The following is a 20266-nucleotide window of genomic DNA, read 5'->3' on the forward strand; positions in this document are numbered from 1 at the left end:
TGTCGTGTTATTTCAAATAGCTGTTTAAACTTTATTCAACCTTGACAAGAGGGTGACAGTGGATCTTGCAAATGTCCTGGGCTGTCACCCAGGCTTGTGGAATATTTTTGCAATTCAGCTGGGTAGCAATAACATCTGTGTTAATAAATGAGTTTATAAAACTGTCCATCTTACAAGGGACCAATGTGATATAGCATCAACTTTGTGTGTCATGATGATTCCGTACAAATGCAATGCACAGACCCCGAACCCTTGATGCTCTTGAACACATCCCACGCTAACGGATGAAAGAAAGTAAATAAAGCGCGTCCGTGACGTCAGTGTCTTCCCTTCCCGCCTGAAACAGAAACGGAGGTAGAAGAGCTATCGACTCGTTAGCTTCATACATTGCACAATGGATGACCTTTACTTGGATAATATTGATGAATTTGTCAACGACCAGAATAAAATCGTAAGTCACCTAGTTAACTAATATATCTCGATCTATCCACCTACTGTTAGCTTGCTGCTGGGGCCAATAGAAGTTAGCTACAGTAGCTATCTGACTGTGCTCAGGCTGGCTAGCTAACTTTAGTCATCACTCGCCCATCTTGAATGGTGCAGTGGGTTTGGACAGCATCAGCAGGCCCCACATTTTGAGACTAGCTAACTAGCTACAGTTGGTTGAATTGGGGAAGGTTGGAGCTGCAATCCTGGAAGATAGGAATACACCAGAGCTTGCGAAGTTGTCAGGGTTAAATACATTGTTGTGATGTAAGTTACGTCGTTACTTAGGTACTGCAGTTAGTTATGCATCCCCAATCTCTCGTGGACAGACCACGTTAGCTGCGTAAACGTCTGACCAATTACGCAATACTTTTGTTCTCGGTTAACCGAGTTTAGTGCATCCCGGCCATATCTATGTTGACAACAGACTGTTGTGTTCTCTTGTGTGTGTTCAAACAGGTGACCTACAAATGGCTGAGTCTCACCCTTGGGGTCCATGTCAACCTAGCCAAACAGTGAGTAACGTTATCCAGAACCACCCACATTACTTGCCTTCCAATGTTTTGTTGTGTTTAAACCACCACCTGTAAATGAGTCTATGGTTCCACCACAATGTGTCTATTTCAGAATGCTCTACCATTACTTGGATCAAAAGAGGAAAGAAGGCTCTGCCCGGCTCCATGCTACCTACCTTGTGTCTGGCAAGTTTGTTGAGAATGGTACCACGGTAAGAGAACAAGCCAAAACGCCATTTTTTTATGCACAATGCACACAACTGCTCTCATGCCCCTTCAGAACTTGACATACAGCAAGCAGTAAGTCTATTTGGACTTAGGATTCTTACTTTGTTTTAGTTCCAGTGTTATATGCAGTGCTTAGGTCTTTTCAATGTTTTTTTTTATTTTAATGCTTTCTTTTCAGAGTCACAAGGTGTCAGTAGTGCGAGAGGATCAGCTGGAGGGTAAGTTGTAAGGATTTAACAATTCACCCATATGCATCGATACCGTTTCAAATGTTTAAGATATGAGCGCATCGGTCCGCTGGAGTCCAAACCGATCCGAATGAAGTATTCATTGGTCAGAAAATGGATTCAAAAGCTATGAATCATACTATTTTCTTTCTTCCTGATTCTGAAAATACCTCAAATCTGTTGACTGAATTGATGCATCCTCTCCTTCTGTAGCCTATCAAACCTTTATGCGTGTAACTATGTAGGACATTGATCTACAAGTGCATTTGGTCATTTTTACATGAACAGGGTAAAGTTGTAATTTCATGACGAGGACAGCAATCATTATGCAAGTTCCAAATGATCAAAACTATTAGCTTTTGAGACTGGGTGAAATCTAAAGCTGTGGTAGAATTGATGTTTTTTTTTGTATTTAGCCTTTTATTTTACCAGGGAAGACCTATTGACACCTGGGTATTATTATTATTTTTTTTTAAATATGCCCTGCATGATACAACATGAATATACACACACTAGAGGTCGACCGACTAATCGGAATGGCCAATTTCAAGTTTTCATAACAATTGCCAATTATGGCCGATTATATTGCACTCCACGAGGAGATTGCCTGTTAGGCTGACCACCTGTTACGTGAGTGCAGGCAGCAAGGAGCCATGGTAAGTTGCTAGCTAGCATTAAACTTATCTTATAAAAAAACAATCAATATTAACATAATCACTAGTTAACTACACATGGTTGATGATATTGCTAGTTTAACTAGCTTGTCCTGCGCTGCATATAATCAATGCGGTGCCTGAAATTGTGTCACTTCTCTTGTGTTCAGTGTAAGCAGAGTCAGGGTATATGCAGCAGTTTGGGCCGCCTGGCTTGTTGCAAACTGTGAATATTGGGAATCTTAACTGGGAATATTATAGACTCGTTAAAAGGAACCACCAGCTTTCTTATGTTCTGAGCAAGGAACTTAAACGTTAGCTTTTTTTTACATGGCACATATTGCACTTTTACTTCTCCAACACTGGTTTTGCATTATTTAAATCAAATTGAACATGTTTCATTATTTATTTGAGACTAAATTGATTTTATTTATGTATCATATTAAGTTAAAATAAAAGTGTTCATTCATTATTGTTGCAATTGTCATTATTACACACATAGATAAGATAGATATATCTATCTATATAAAAATCGACCGATTAATCGGTATCAGCTTTTTTTGGTCCTCCAATAATCGGTATCGGCGTTGAAAAATCATAATCTGTCGACCTCTAATATATACACACAGTACCAGTCAAAAGTTTGGACAAGTTTGGACCTACTCATTCAAGGGTTTTTATTTCTTTCTACTATTTTCTACATTGTAGAATAATAGTGAAGACATCCACTGCTTCATGAGGTAGTCACCTGGAATGCATTTCAATTAACAGGTGTGCCTTGTTAAAAGTTAATTTGTTGAATTTCTGTCCTTAATGCGTTTGAGCCAATCAGTTGTGGTGTGACTGGTAGGTTTGGTATACAGAAGATAGCCCTATTTGGTAAAAGACCAAGGCCATATTATTTCAAGAACGGCTCAAATAAGCAAAAATAAACCACAGTCCGTCATTACTTGAAGTCAAATGTCAGTCAATCTGGAAAATGTTAAGAATTTTGAAAGTTTCTCCACGTGCAGTCTCAAAAACCATCAAGCGCTATTATGGAACTGGCTCTCATGAGGACCGCCACAGGAAAGGAAGACCCAGAGTTACCTCTGCTGCAGAGGATAAGTTCATTAGTTACCAGCCTCAGAAATCGGAAATTATCTGCAGCCCAAATAAATCTAATTTATTTCAAATTCAAGGCACACTTAACCAGTATGGCTACCACAGTATTCTGCAGCGATACGCCATCCCATCTGGTTTTCTCTTAGTGGGACTATCATTTGTTTTTCCAACAGGACAATGACTCAAAACACACCACCAGGTTGTGTAAGGGCTATTTGACCACAGAAGGTGAGTGATAGTGTGCTCCATCAGATGACCTGGCCACCACAATCACCCAACCGCAAACCAATTGACATGGTTTGGGATGAGTAGGACAACAGAGTGAAGGAAAAGCAGCCAACAAGTGCTCAGCATATGTGGGAAGCTTGTTGAGAGAATGCCAAGAGTGTGCAAAGCTTTCATCAAGGCAAAGGGTGGCTACTTTGAAGAATCTACAATATATTTTGATTTAACACTTTTTGGTTACTACATGATTCCATGTGTTTTCATAGTTTTGATGTCTTCAATTTTATTCTACAATGTAGAAAATAGTAAAAACATCAAGAAAAACCCTTGAATGATTAGGTGTCCAAACTTTTGACTGGTACTATGTGTGTGTCTGTATAAACAGTCATGGGAAGCACAGATAAAACATTACAAATCAACCAGAAAAAGTTACATTCCTACCCAAATACGTCCCCAATCAAAGCTTTAAATTGCCCCAATGGCACCAGAACATCAACATGAAATGTATTTTGAATTTTGTTCCAGGAATACAGTGCATTAAAAGTAGACTTATGTAGTCGGAGATCCTAGGAACCTCGAGTTAACCAATCATGTGACCGGGTTAAGTAACTCCGATACATATACTTCAGCAGCAAAGTTCGATAAGACGGACGTTTATGAAGTAGGGCCTTCTAAACAATGTAGAGATCGACGGGTCTTTAGCAAAGTTCAGCCAACCTTTTGATACAGGATGTAGTGGTGAGTATCAGAAAAGGGCATCCAACGGTTTCAGAGTAGCAGCAGCTGCACTTTGATAAATAATATCACCATAATCAAGAACAGATAAAGATTGACTGAATAATTTGCTTCCTACTGCTTAGGGGCATGATCTGTTTAGGTAGAAAAAGACAACGTTAAATCTTGACTTAACCAACTCGTCAAAATGTTTATTTTTATTATTTTTACGTCAACTCCATATCAATCCAAATCAAAGGAGGTTGGTGGTACTTTAATTGGGGAGAACTGGCTTGTGGTAATGGTTGGAGCGGAATCAGTGGAATGGTATCAAACGCATGGTTTCCAGGTGTTTGATGCCATTCCATTAGGTCCATTCCAGCCATTATTATGAGTCGTCCTCCACTGATCCAAATGCCTAAGTATTTATATGCGGGAACAGGTATGATTGGTGAGCCATCTAATGAGTGAACATGTAGTTCATCTGAAACATTCTTATGAGAGTTTAAAAACATATTTTGTTTTGCCCGTATTAAGCACAAGTTTTAAATCGTCAAGGGATTCATGCACAGCTATAAATTCTGACTAGTTTTGATACAGCCAGATCAACAGTCGGGGAAATGGCATACATACTAGTATCATCCGCATATACAGTGCATTCGGAAAGTATTCAGACCCCTTGACTTTTTCCACATTTTGTTACATTACAGGATTATTCAAAAATGTATTCCTTATCAATCTACAGACACTACCCCATAATGAAAAAGCAAAAACAGGTTTAGATTTTTTAAAATAATTGATTAAATATTGAAATATGACATTTTACATAAGTATTCAGACCCTTTACTCAGTACATTGTTGAAGCACCTTTGGCAGCGATTACATCCTCGAGTCTCCTTGGGTATGATGCTACAAGCTTGGCACACCTGTATTTGGGGAGCTTATCCCCTGCTTCTCTGCAGAGCCTCTCGAGCTCTGCCAGGTTGGGTGGGGAGTGTTGCTGCACAGCTATTTTCAGGTCTCTACAGAGATGTTTGATCGGGTTCATGTCTGGGCTCTGGCTGGGCCACTCAAGGACATTCAGAGACTTGTCCCGAAGCCACTCCTGCATTGTTTTGTCTGTGTTCTTAGGGTCGTTGTCCTGTTGGAAGGTGAAACCTCACCCCAGTCTGCGGTCCTGAGCACTCTGGAACAGGTATTCATCAAGGATCTCTGTAATTTTCTCCGTTCATCTTTGCCTGGATCCTGACTAGTCTCCCAGTCCCTGCCGCTGAATAACATCCCCACAGCATGATGCTGCCACCACCATGCTTTACCGTAGGGATGGTGCCAGGTTTCCTCCAGACGTGACACTTGGCATTCAGGCCAAATAGTTCAATCTTGGTTTCATCAGACCAGAGAATCTTGTTTCGCATGGTCAGAGTCCTTTAGGTGCCTTTTGGAAAAACTCCAAGTGGGCTGTCATGTGCCTTTTACTGAGGAGTGTCTTCTGTCTGGCCACTCTACCATAAAGGTAGAGTGATTGGTGGAGTGCTGCAGAGATGGTTGTCCTTCCGGAAGATTCTCCCATCCGCACAGAGGAACTCTGGAGCTCTATCAGAGTGACCATTGGGTTCTTGGTCACCTCCCTGACCACCTTCGATTCCTCAATTTGGCCGGTCGGCCAGCTCTAGGAAGAGTCTTGGTGGTTCCAAACTTCTTCCATTTAAGAATGATGGCCAATGTGTTCTTCGGGACCTTCAATGCTGCAGAAATGTTTTGGTGCCCTTCCCCAGATCTGTGCCTCGAACAATCCTGTCTCTGAGCTTTTACGGACAGTTCCTTCAACCTCATGGCTTGGTTTTTGCTTTGACATGCACTGTAAACCGTGGGACCATTTATATAGACCAGTGTGTGCCTTTCCAAATCATGTGCAATCAATTGAATTTACCACAGGTGGACTCCCAAGTTGTAGAAACATCTCAAAGATGAACAATGGAAACAGGATGCACCTTACCTCAATTTTGAGTCTCATAGCAAAGGGTCTGAATACTTATGTAAAAAAATATATATTTCAGTTTTTATTTGTAATACATTTTCCAACATGTCAAACTTGTTTTCGTATTGTGTGTAGTTTGAGGAAAGTTATTAAAAAAAAAAAAAATGTTTTACCCCCCTTTTCGTGGTATCCAATTGGTAGTCTTGTCTCATCGCTGTAACTCCCATATGGACTTGGGAGATGCGAAACACAACCCAACCAAGCTGCACTGCTTCTTGACACAGTGCTCGCTTAACCCGGAAGCCAGGCGCACCAATGTGTCAGAGGAAACACTGTACACCTGACGACTGTCAGCGTGCACTGTGCCCGGCCCGCCACAGGAGTCGCTAGAGTGCGATGGGACAAGGACATCCTTGCCGCCAAACCCGGACGACGCTGGGCCAATTGTGCGCATGGGTCTCCCGGTCGTGGCCGGCTGCGACAGAGCCTGGACTCCAACCCAGAATCTCTAGTGGCACAGCTAGCACTGTGACGCAGTGCCTTAGACCACCGCGCCACTCGGGAGGCCTGAGGATGAGTTTTTTTACATCCATTTTTAGAAAAATGCTGTAACGTAACAAAATGTGAAACAATTGAAGCTGTCTAAATACTTTCCCGAATGCACTGTAGAGGAAGTGCAGATTGACCAATGGTGTGTACATATAAATAGTGAGGGGGAAAAAACTGGCCCAAAAACGCCCGCTGTGGTACACCTTTATGTACGTCAGGAAACTCAGACTTAACCCCATCAATCACGATGGCCTGAGTTCTGTCACTTAGATAATCATGAAACCATGAACAGCCGTCAGAGCTCATGCCTATCAGGACAACTTATTCAATAAAATGGCCTGATCAACAGAATCAAATCTTTTGACAGGTCCACAAACAAAGCAGCATTTCTTTTTAGTGTCTAAAGCATGGATGAGATCATGAACAACTAAAGTGGTTGCTGTGATGGTGCTATGTCCAGGCCTAAACCCTGATTGGTTTACATTCTAAATACATTTCTCAGATAAAAAAAAAAGAGCAAAGTTGTACATTTTACTAAAGATTCAAGAATCTTATCTCGACAAGGAAGCCTTGAAATGGGGCGAAAAATGATTGAAGATCACTACTATCCGTGCCCTTATGGAGTGGCAGCACAAGCTGATTTCTATACTTTTTTTTGTTGCTTTTTATTCTCGTGATAACAATGTTTAATGTGGGATATTAAGCCAACAATGATGGGCCCTGCACACTAAAGAAGACCGGGATCCAATTGGTCAGCCCCTGTGGATTTCTTGTCTATTGCTAGCAAAGCATCCAGGACTTATTTTTCTGTAAATAGCCTAAAAGAAAAGCTTTGACTATAATTTCTCTGATCATTCAGCAGTTTTCCCATATTAGCATCCAGCCCAATATCATTGGGAATTGGCTTAAAGTTTTTTCAAAGCGAGATAGAGCCCACTGAAATAAAATGGTGATTGAAATACATTAGTGATGCGCTATGACAAAGCCAATATAAAGATATTGACATATTGCTTGCTCAAACTATTTTTGCTGTTCCTAAAATTACAAGTTAATCAGTGGGGGGGGGGCAAAAGCTAAATCAAAACAGATTGTTTGAAACTATCAGTATCTTCCGTGTCTTCAGAAGGTATTCATACTCCTTGTCTTTTTCCACATTTTTGTCTTACAGCCTGAGTTTAAAATGTATTAAATTGTGATTTGTGTTTGTTTGTCTCAGTTCTACACACAATACCCCATAGTGCCAAAGTGGAATTATGTTTTTTGTTATTTTGACATTAATAAAAATAAATAAAGCTGAACTGTCGTCAGTCAATAGTATGCAACCCCTTTTGTTGCATGGACTCTTTGTGCATGGACTCTTTGTGCAATAATAGTCTTTAACATTGAATGACTACCTCATCTCTGTACCCCACATATACAATTAGGTCCCTCAGTCGAGCAGTGAATATCAAACACTGATTCAACCGCAAAGACCAGGGGAGGTTGTCCAATGCCTCGCAAAGAAGGGTACCTATTGGTAGCTGGGTAGAAGTTTTAAAAAAGCAGTGGATGATGTCTCTACAAAGATACAGGTGAAAGGAAAACGCTTGGGTATTTCACCATGAGGCCAATGGTGACTTTGAAACAGTTGGAGTATAATGGCTGTGATGGGAGAAAACTGAGGATGGATCAACATTTTAGTTACTCCACAATATTAACCTAATTGTCAGACTGAAAATAAGGAAGGCTGTACAGAATAAAAAGTAATACTGCAAAAAATGTGGCAAAGCAATTCACTTTTATATTCCTGAATAGAAAGTGTTATGTTTAGGGCAAATACAACACATTACACAGTACCACTCTCCATATTTTCAAGCATAGTGGTGGCTGCATTATGTTATGGGTATGCTTGTAATCGTTAAGGACTGGGGAGTTTTTCCAGGATAAAAAAAATAAACAATGGAGCTAAGCACAGGAAAAATCCTAGAGGAAAACCTGGTTGTCTGCTTTCCACCAGACACTGGGAGATTAATTCAGCTTTCAGCAGGACATTAACCTAAAACACCTGGCCAAATGTACACTGCAGTTGCTTACCAAGAAGTGAATGTTTCCGAGGGACTTACCCAGAAAGACTCAAAGGTGCTTCTACAAAGTCTTTACACAGGGGTGTGAGCACTTACGTAAATTAGATTTCTGTATTTTATTTTCAATACATTTGCAAAAATGTCTTAATTTTCACTTTGTCATTATGGGGTATTTTGTGTAGATATATTTCATCCATTTTGAATTTGGGGTGTAACACAAATGTGGAATAAGTCTAGGTAGGAATACCTTCTGAAGGCATATCTACAATGAATGTGTATCGAATTGCGCTTGAAAGGAAAGATTCACCTAACTTGCTAGGGTTCTGTTCACCTGCCTCATTTCCTGACCTGATTTGTTATGGCGTTTCATTTTCATCAAGATGAATATGAAGTGTTCTGAAATGGTCACCAAAACACAATCTGTCATCCTTTCTAGATGCAAAGTCAAAGATGAGCCTGACGGTCAGCGTACATGTGTACAGTGTTCAGAAGGCTGTGCTGAAAGACAGTGGTCCTCTGTACAGTGCTGATTATGACGCTGTGAAAGAGAATCTAAGAAATTGCAGCAGGTACATCGGTATTTACACTTAAAGTGAAAATAATAAATTGAGAAATTTTGACGAAATATTCAAAGGTTTAGTGACCTACGCTATTTATCAGAACATAATATCTATTTGCAGGTACAGTGCAATTCGTTGTGCTGATGCGGTGCCTAGGTCCTCGGCAGAGGTGCAGCAGGCCTGTGAGACGACACAGGCCCCACCACCTGAGACGGAGCAAATCAAAGCAAACCATTCTAATCTGGCCTCTAAACCCACCTCCAAGCAACCCAAAGGCATTATGGGAATGTTTGCAAACAAGAATGTCTCCAAGAATCCAGATTCAAGCAAAGAGATTAAATTGGAGCAGAAAGAGGTTACACCTGTGGTATGTGTTTGTGTTTCTTTGGTTAGTGTGTACATGTGCTCTAAATTGCAAGACGTAATGTTCACTTCCGATGTCACATTTGTTTGATATTGTAGGTTGAGACCTCCAAAACTAAACCTGCTCCGAAAACAAATCCTGTGGCCAACTTCTTTGCGAAACAAGCAGCCAGTAAGTATTTCAACAATCCCATATCATATACAGTGGGGAGAACAAGCATTTGATACACTGCCGATTTTGCAGGTTTTCCTACTTACAAAGCATGTAGAGGTCTGTCATTTTTATCATAGGTACACTTCAACTGTGAGATGGAATCTAAAACAAAAATCCAGAAAATCGCATTGTATGATTAAGTAATTCATTTGCATTTCGGCAGTGTATCAAATACTTGTTCTCCCCACTGTATATGGTGGATGCCTTTCTATAGTTTCACATGTAAATACTACTATTGTCCTTTAAATCTCTTAAAATAAATCCTGTATATCCACCACAGAAAAACCTGACAAATCCATCAAGGAAGAGGTAGAAATAGCCCAGACATCCTCCTCAGTGGATGAGAAGCCCTTAAGTCCACCTCCTAAAGCAGAGACTCCTGTCAAGGAGGAACTAGCAAAGGATGCTGTGGTTGAGAAAGATACAAGGTGTGTACTATTAAAAAAAAAAAAATCTTGTCTTTGCGGTCGACATTGACATTTAGAACGGAGTATGCTTTAACGGGATATTTTCCTCTCGATAGTAAGACCAAGCGTCTTGAACATTCTGATAGTGAAGAGGAGAAGAACGAGAGTCGGAGGAAGAAGAGACGGAGGATAAAGAAGCCCGAGCCAGACAGTAGTGACGATGAGGGTAAGACCAGCTGTAAAGGGAGGGGAAGCGTATTGCTCGGGCTCCACTCGACATTCACACTGGACTTCATTATTCAATTGTTTCATGATTGAAAACAGAACTATTCTATTTTAACAGTTATTCCAGACTCTCCTCCACAGTTGCAAGAAAAGAGGGACCCATCACCAAGTCCTGAGATTCAAGTAAAGAAAGAACCAGTTGCTGTTTCACATTCAGATGTAAGCTTTCACATTTTACTGCTATTTAATTTGGGTACTAAACTGTCGACGTTGCAGGATGTATAATTGGCGTGTTTCATTTAGTTTTAATCACCCATTTGTGATCGACTACCTGTCGATCCATGCAGGAGCTTTCAGATTGTAAACGAAGGAAGAGGAGACGTGTCTTGAAATCGAGCACATTTGTGGATGACGAAGGATGCATTGGTAATATATTGAGTTGTGTTGGGAGTTTTGTTTCTATTTAAATTTTACATCAAAACATTTTGCTTAGGCCTAACTCCTCTGATATAAACATGAAGGTTATTTACAGTACCAGTCAGAAGTTTGGACACACCTACTCATTCCAGGGTTTTTCTTAATTTTTACAATTTTCTACATCTATTTACCAAATAGGGCTATCTTCCGTACACCCCCCCTATCTTGTCACAACACAACTGATTGGCTCAAACGCATTAAGAAGGAAAGAAATTCCACAAATGAACTTTTAACAAGGCACACCTGTTAATTGAAATGCATTCCAGGTGACTACCTCATGAAGTTGGTTGAGAGAATGCCAAGAGTGTGCAAAGCTGTCATCAAGGCAAAGGGTGGCTACTTTGAACAATCTCATTAAAATATATTTTGATTTGTTTTAACACTTTTTTTGGTTACTACATAATTCCATATGTGTTATATCATAGTTTTGATGTCTTCACTATTATTCTACAATATAGAAAATATATTTATTTTAAATATAGAAACCCTTGAATGAGTAGGTGTGTCCAAACTTTTGACTGGTACTGTATATTCCCCAAAGTTACTAAATCCATTCTTTCTATACAAAATAAAAAAATATATTCTATAGGCTGTCTGATCTGAAAATCATTTAAATATTGTCTACCTTCCAGTGACCGAGAAAGACTATGAGATTGAATCCTACTCCGAGACTGAGGATGACTTTAAGTTCAGTCAACCAACTCCGAAGAATCCAAACCCACCAAAACCATCAACTGGCAAAAAAGAGGAGGAGAAGAAAAGTAAGAAAGCTGCTGCAGCCTCTAATAAATCTACTAAGCAGGCTTCTATTATGGGATTCTTCCAGAAGAAATGACAGACCTACTCATGTTGTTGCACTGAACACTGATAAGGAGCTTGAGGCCCAAGTGAAGAGAATCTAGACGGACACATTTTCAAACGCTCCAGAGGATGGATGGGTGGATGTTCTATCATTTGGCAACATTTGGTAGAATGCTCTACTCATTTTTTTAATCACACTTTTCAAATCATTTCCACATTACTGTATATGATTGAATAAATATATCCACTTGCATTGTGAAGTACCATCAGAGCTAATTTATATTTGGTTTTTACGTTTAGTTTACAATTCTGCAAGTATTTTGAAGGGTTCGTGGTGTGGTGAACCAGTACAAAACAAACATGTCTATGATGCTATTTTTTTGCTGGTAGAATATGTTCTTCAATGTTTGAAAGTGTGTTCATTAAATCTATTTTCATATATTGTGTTCTGTACAATATGTTAAAGCCAAGTTGAACCGTGTTCAATATTCACAGTATATGAACAATCACGTAACTGGTTTGTGTAGAAAATACAGGTGTGGCATTTCAGCTGTATCCGGTCTGATCTTTGTGAGTAATCGGTTTGCTTCCTGTGGTTTTGACACGTCACTCAGGCTCTCCGATTGTGATTGCTAGAAAATGGACAGCCGTTGGCAAGGCTTGAATCTGGAAGCACACTTTGGAATCAAATGAAGTGTCTGATCCAGTGCCATAGCGGTGTTATTGATTGCTGCATGGTTTACTACACACGTTGATGCAGGAGAAAACCCTTTGACAGGCTGTAGTCTGATAATTTATAAACCAACTGGCTGTAAGCAATTGAAACTGGCTCTCAGAAATTCCCAGGATAAGATTAAACAACGTTCATGTGCTTTGGGAATGTATGTCTGGATTAATTTAATAAATTCAATGGAAACAACGTTTGCGCAGTACAGTAGTTCAGCTTTGACCGCCAGGAACAAAATCTGAACTAACCCCAATCTTACTTTTGGTGCTCTGGATGCGTTTACACCGGTAGCACAATTCTGAACTTTTGCCCAATTATTGGCAAAAAATGTCTGATCTGATTGGTCAAAGACTAGGCTAATTATTGGTAAATCAGAATTGGCCTGCTTGTGTAAACGGATTCTGAGTCACGAACATGAAGGTTCATGTGTAATTTTAGGAGCCAACATAATGAACGTCACATTTATAAAAGTAAATAATAATGAGTAAATAAGTTATTTTTTCATGAGTAAAAGGCAACTGTTAAGCAAACACATGCAATGGAAAAACAGGCCATGGATGGTCCAACTCCGAGACTTGGCTATACAATGAGGGAACATGATAAACGGTTTCCAGGTTTCTTCAAAGGTACGTTTGTGTGAGGGAGGACTTGGGTGATACATTTACTATCAAAAAGCAGGCAGTTGGTTATAAATCTTTTTGAGGGGATGGGGCATGCAGGTATGTATTTTGGACTAATGAATTGTAGTTTGGTACATAAAACAATACTGTCAACATGTCTACATCTAGACTGACAAAAACCTATCCTCAAAGAAACAGAAACCATGAAAACGAAACAATGTCAAAACAAAGGAAACCAGGCAAATAAAAGTTGCAACACTTTGAAGGACTTGTTATTTGCAGATCTGAAGTTTCAGAGCCCAACAACAGCACATCAAATATACTCTATAATTACCCGAGTCTAGAACAGGGGTGTCAAGCATACAACCCGCGTGTGGGTCCAATCTGGCCTGTTGGTGGTTTAAGTTTTTTTAAAGAAAGTATTCCTTAAAACTTAATTCAAGGAAAGAAAGAAATTAAGAGACAGTGTCAGCTGTGTGTTAGTGAAAAGGAGGGACATAACTTTTCTCAATAATTGCCTTTACTTCAGAATTGTTCACATTTTGTTGCATTACAAAGTGGGTTTGAAATAGATTTAATATATATTTTTTTTTGTCAATGATCTTAACAAAATACTCAATGTCGAAGTGAAAAGAAAATTCGAAATATAGTGGTTTATAAGTATTCAATCCCTTTTGTTTAGGCAAGCATAAATTAGTTCAAGGGTAAAAGTTGGTTTAACAAATCACATAAGTTACATGGATACCATGTGAAATAATATGGGTTGACATGATTTTTGAATAACTACCCATTCCTCTGTCACTCATACATACAACATCTGTATGGTCCCTCAGTCAAGTATAGAATTTCAAGCACAGAATAAACTACAAAGACGTGAGGTTTTTGAAGCCTCATAAAGAGGGGTAGTGACTGCTAGATGGGTAACAACAAATCAGACATCGAACATCTCTTTAAGCACGGTCAAGTTAATAATTATGCTGTGGATGTATTAAACCACCTAGACCCATCAAATATACAGTAGTCCTTCTGAACTGAGCTGCAGGAGAGGAAGGAAACTGCTCAGGGATACCATCACCATGAGGCCATTGGTGATTTTAAAACAGCTACAGAGTTAAATGGCTGTGATGGGAGAAAATTGAGAATGGATCAACAACATCGTGGTGACTCCACAATAATGACCCAGATGACAGAGTGAAAAGAACAATACAAATATACAGAATAAAAATATTCCAAAAAAAATGTAATTTTTCTTCCACTTTGACATTACAGAATATTTTGAGTAAAAAAATTACAATTCAATTCATTTTAATCCCACGTTGTAACACAATAAAATGTGAAGATATCCAAGGGAGGTGAATACTTATGTTAAAGATCTCTCTACTGTGTAACATACAGTCAATTACAAAGTACACCACCAATTGTGGTCTTGTGTTACCATGCCACATGAATGTGTTAGGGGAGACCGGGGATGGTTGTAACACGGGACAATTCCTCCAATCAGGAGCGAGGTATAATCATATGATTCACTGTGCACATGCTCAGTTCAGTCCTGAACCCTCGTGAAAAAGCAAGTCCCTCTGATAAACTCTGCAAATTCTATTGACAGACATTTTGAGGTAAGAAAGTAATTATTTTGACCAAATTTGTTTTTGTGATGGCATAGAGTACTTTGTAGTTTGTTTCAGCAAACTTATATCAGGTTTATAACCAGTCTGTGTAGAGATATTTGATGAAAGTTAGCAATGCTAAAGTTGGAACAACTTGTGAGAAAATGTTACAACTAACCCCGACTAAAGCTGGATGTTTCGGTACATTTTTTCTTTTACTTTCAGCATGCCTAGATCATGGAAAAGAAAGACAGACAGGGGAGTACCTCTCCATACTTTGAAAAGATCGTCAAATTATGTAACAGAGCAGGGGAAATCAATCAGATCGGTTGCAAAATTGTATGGCATATATCATGTGATGCTGTGCAGATTCTGCAAAGAGAGAAAGAAGCTACTGCAGAAGGGGTGCCGAGAGAGCTTGTAGGCTACCGTAGTGGAAACGGTGTCTTCATTGATGAGCAGGAGCAGAAGTTGTCAGTGTATCTCGAGGGCAGCTGATTTATGCCAACTGTGCCCACTGCTATCCAGGCCACCTCTCTGGATGCCTCCCAGGCCATCTCTCCAGCTGCCTTCCAGGCCACCTCTCCAACTGCCTACCAGGCCAACTCTCCAACTGCCTACCAGGCCAACTCTACAGCTGCCTTCCAGGCCATCTCTCCAGCTGCCTTCCAGGCCACCTCTCCAACTGCCTTCCAGGCCACCTACCCAGCTGCCTTCCAGGCCATCTCTCCAGCTGCCTTCCAGGCCACCTCTCCAACTGCCTACCAGGCCAACTCTCCAACTGCCTTCCAGGCCACCTCTCCAACTGCCTTCCAGGCCACCTCTCCAACTGCCTTCCAGGCCAGCTGGAAACACCTGATTACTCTTCTGATTTCAACCCAGTTGATGTACACCCATTCAAGCACTCAAAAGGCAAATTGTTCCCTGCCTAGAAAAATAGCTGGAAAGAAGCAAGCCAAAACAAACCACACTGAACAACAACAAAAACAAAACAAATTGAACCAGAAGATTCAGATTCCTCCAACGAGGAAAACTTCTGCATTGTGGCCACACACACGCACACACACACACACACACACACACACACACACACACACACACACACACACACACACACACACACACACACACACACACACACACACACACACACACACACACACACACACACACACACACACAGAGCAGGGTAGCCTAGTGGTTGCTAACAAGGTACAAATCTATCGTTCTGCCCCTGAACAGGCAGTTAACCCACTGTTCCTAGGCCGTCATTGAAAATAAGAATTTGTTCTTAACTGACTTGCCTAGTAAAATAAAGGTAAAATAAAAACACACGCACCAGAAACGTTCAGGTGTTTAGTTCAGCCTAGTTGTTGTTTTGTTGAGAAAGACCATTTAGTGGAGGGTAAATAATAAACATTTTATTATTTAGATGTATTATTATTTCTGCCAAACAAAATGTTAAACATGGCAATGTTGCTCTCATTGTCTCAATAAAGGCATGTCATGATTTATGCACTTTTTCAATGTTACAATTCACCCCAAGCACTGTTACAACTAACCCAGACCATGGGGTAGATTGTATCACTTCACACCTTGTGTTTAATAATGTTTACATAATCTATATACTGTATCTTATATCATCTATTAAATTTTGTCTATGCCGCTCGGCCACCGCTCATCCATATATTTATATGTACATATTCTTATTCCATCCCTTTAGATTTGTGTGTATTAGGTAGTTGTTGTGGAATTGTTAGATTACTTGTTAGATATTACTGCACTGTCGGAACTAGAAGCACAAGCATTTCGCTACACTCGCATTAACATCTGTTAACCATGTGTATGTGACCAATAAAATGTGATTTGATAGGATTTGATAAAGGACAGGTGTAGGTTGTTTGTATCAAGTTGTGAACACACTACCACAAACGATCTCTGAGAAACTGATGAAAAGGTGAAAAGTGTTACAACCATCCCCGGTCTCCCCTACTGAATGTGCACCCAAATTGGTCCATGTCATTTCAAACCCCAAACTATTCCGTTTTTTCCACAATTTGGTTTCTCTGTCCATCCCTTGCTCTTTCCCTCTCCTTGATTTCATGGTCTTGCCCACCGTACGATTTCAATTATACTCCAGCTGTGCAGATGTGGAATGCACTTTTAAGCCCAGGTGGAATAAATCAATAATTATATTCAAACAGGCATTGGGCACTTGATTTCGTGCTAGTCTCTGAATAAATTAAATATGATGTTGTCTGTTGTTCTCCAGTCTTCATTACAAGTATCTCTGTCAATGCTCACATACAAAAACCGAACATACATTCATACTCTAACAAGCAGAAATGCATGACGAAATCCGAAGAAAAGATGTCATGGTAATTTACCTGCAAATGTTGGAGTAAAAAAAGTGTTAAAAGTGTGGACTTCATTCTTACAGGGACAAGATGATTAAAAATCACTTGCCTGTAGAAATACATCTATGATAGATGCCATGCATACGAAGACAAAATACAGGTAATTGCCAAAATAATGGAAACACTTGAGTAAATGAGGGATACAAAGTATATTGAAAGCAGGTGCTTCCACACAGGTGTGGTTCCTGAGTTAATTAAGCAATGAACATCCCATCATGCTTAGGGTCCTGTATAAAAATGCTGGGCGGGCCATTATTTTGGCTACCATGGCTATACCCCATAGAATGACAATGCCCCCATCCACAGGGCACAAGTGGTCACTGAATGGTTTGATGAGCATGAAAACAATGTAAACCATGTGCCATGGTCACCAGATCTCAAGTCAATTGAACATTTATGGGAGATTCTGGAGCGGCACCTGAGACAGCGTTTTCCACCTCTATCAACAAAAAACACCAGATTATGGCATTTCTAGTGGAAGAGTGGCATCCAATAGAGTTTCAGACACTTGTAGAATCTATACCAAGGTGCATTGAAGCTGTTCTGGCTCGTGGTGGCCCAACGCCCTATTAAGACACTGTATGTTGGTGTTTCCTTTATTTTGGCAGCTACCTGTATGTTGCGGTCCTGTATGTTTAAATACATGAAATCCTATGATTTACAGAGGACATCTGGAGGTTATTAGACGGTTAATTTCCCTCCTGTTTGTTTTTGTGTATAAAAGACTGTTCCATATTATATTTATGTTTATTTTAAGGCCTGGCAGAAAACCATAAGTATGAAGTTATCCCAAGGTAAAGCATGCTGTAATATACAAGTATGTCTACATTATGAGGACATACTACACTATACAAATACAGCACACATTTGACTACTAGCATAGTCACTGCTCAACTTCTTGATACTAGTGATTCAATTGCAAAGGCACGTATTGCCAGGAACAAATTATTTACTTAACAGATTTCTCTCTCTGATTCCAGATCTTAGAGAAACATGAAGCTGTGAATTGCTTACAACCAAGCACTTGAGAAAACATATTTTGTTGTTTTTATTTCTATTTTAAGTTCTTGTTCAAGTCAAAGTCAACTAACAATGTTTAATGCAAATAAACATGCACCGGTCATTTACTTTCATAATCCCATTCTTTCTCTTTAGAAAAACTCTTCAACAGTAAATCATTAATTGAAACCAGGTTTTTTTTCAATGCGTGCTCTTAGGACTTGGCGATTTAATAGAATCTGGCAAGAGAGAACCTCTCTGCTCTCTATCCAAAAGACACATTGTCGATGAAGGCATTGAGGATTCGGAGGATCTTCCGGAATTGATATCCTCGGGTCCATTTCAGTGTATCTGTGTGCGCCAGTATCTCCACATCTGGCCTAATCGTTGCAATCAAGCCTGAGAGTTGTTTGGATACAACTGTTTGGGGGGGGGGGGGGGGGGGGGGGGCTCTTACATTGAGACCTAAGAGTTGTTGGAGAATACTACTGTGTGGGGAGGCTGAAACAATACATTTGGCTCTGAGGCCAGGCAGCTAATTGCCTCACTAACACTCATTAATCAATGTGCCAAATGAGTTAATTCAAGATTGCCCCCATTCATCATAGTCTTTTTGATGCACAAGTATACAGTACTTGGAAACTGTAGTACACTTAGTACGTAATCATGGGGAGAGTGATTGAGTGGTCTGACCATGTTTTAAATAGATGCCTCCATAACTGTAACCTTGTGCTCCATTGTTCCTAAACCCTTTTGAACAACAGTCGTTCTTCTGAAGTGTGACCTTGGTCTGTCAGTCATGCGTCCATTACAAGCATGTTTGTGTGTTTGAAAAACGTGAACCTCTAACAGTGGGGTTCAGGAAAGAGGCTGTAATGACGGAAGTGTTTATGACATGAATCCCAGTGTTGTCCATATTTTCTTGGCACCGCCCTGATCATCAGCTGAAGTGATCGGGGCCAACTTAATTAAGGAGAGGGGAAGGGTGTAAAAAACAGTGCCCTCAATAGATTTCGGAAGTATTTTGATGAAGCATAAACTCAGGGGTTCTCTTGAACACCTTAACCAGCTATGAAAGCAAACACACCTATCGGAATGAATTAACTGAACACAAGTTGGCTCGTTTTGAATCAAAAGACTGCCTGCTTCAGTTCCTCACAAACACGGTATCTGTGAGGCACCATCTGATGGAGCAGCCTAGGGGCAGATATTGCTGATATTTATTTTTGTTTGCTCACCTCCATCGACTGCAACTAACAGCTCGCTGTAGCACCGTTATCCACAGGAAATGGCTACATTTAGGATAGTAAGATGTGGGCACGTACAGTAGGCCTATATACTGTAGCTACCTAGAGTACAATAATGTATTGTTGCCACACCACATGTTGAGACACTTTTCAATAAAACACCAGAGAAGGGAATATTTCAAAATGCAGATGTAATAGAGGTATTGTGGTGAGCACAGTAACTATTCTGACTTCCGATTCTAACCTTTGATTTTACTTGACATCTAGTGAGGTTTTCTTCAGGTCTGGGAGAATTTTCTGGTCTGACATATTCTTTAACGATGGGCAGCAGCAGGGTTGACTAGACATGCTCCTACAGAGAGCTGACCCCACTAGCTGATTTATACCCACTAACTGCCCCCAGCTGTTACTATTGCCTGAGCCAAAACTAATCATGCATAGCTGAATTGGCCAAATGCTACTTAGAGGGAATTTGAAACGTCCACTCAAAAAATGAACAGACCACATAAATGCTAAAAGTTTCAAGATTTTCCACCAGCAATATAATATATAATCTTTAGGTGAAAACGTGCTAAAACTGTCAGCTCCACCACCCTGTCCACTAACTGCCACAATGAGAGATGCTGGACTTGGCGTTATTTTCCAGGATTAAGTTACTTTCTCAAAATATAACATTACAATCTGGCATATAGCAAATACTAATAACATATCAAGTTGGAAGAGAAATAAGCTGTGTTTACAATGGAAAAGGGTTTATAATGGAGAAGGTTTATAAGGGAGAAGGTTTTATAATGGAGAAGGTTTATAATGGAGAAGGGTTTATAATGGAGAAAGGTGTATAATGGAGAAGGTTTATAAGG

General features: G+C 40.0%; 1 protein-coding gene across 1 annotated transcript; it reads left to right on the top strand.

Moving 5' to 3' along the window:
- The first annotated feature begins 321 nt into the window (after nt 1-321).
- Nucleotides 322-12228, top strand: pold3 (polymerase (DNA-directed), delta 3, accessory subunit). The gene is made up of 12 exons (XM_029670422.2): nt 322-451; nt 946-1001; nt 1114-1213; nt 1408-1447; nt 9179-9311; nt 9423-9669; nt 9765-9837; nt 10160-10307; nt 10403-10512; nt 10630-10730; nt 10859-10937; nt 11621-12228. Exons 1-12 carry the CDS (start codon nt 395-397, stop codon nt 11821-11823), a joined length of 1347 nt encoding a protein of 448 aa, XP_029526282.1. The 5' UTR covers nt 322-394; the 3' UTR covers nt 11824-12228.
- The last annotated feature ends 8038 nt before the right edge of the window (nt 12229-20266 follow it).

The sequence above is a fragment of the Oncorhynchus nerka genome, linkage group LG10 (genome assembly GCF_034236695.1).
Source record: "Oncorhynchus nerka isolate Pitt River linkage group LG10, Oner_Uvic_2.0, whole genome shotgun sequence".
Lineage (NCBI taxonomy): Eukaryota > Metazoa > Chordata > Actinopteri > Salmoniformes > Salmonidae > Oncorhynchus > Oncorhynchus nerka.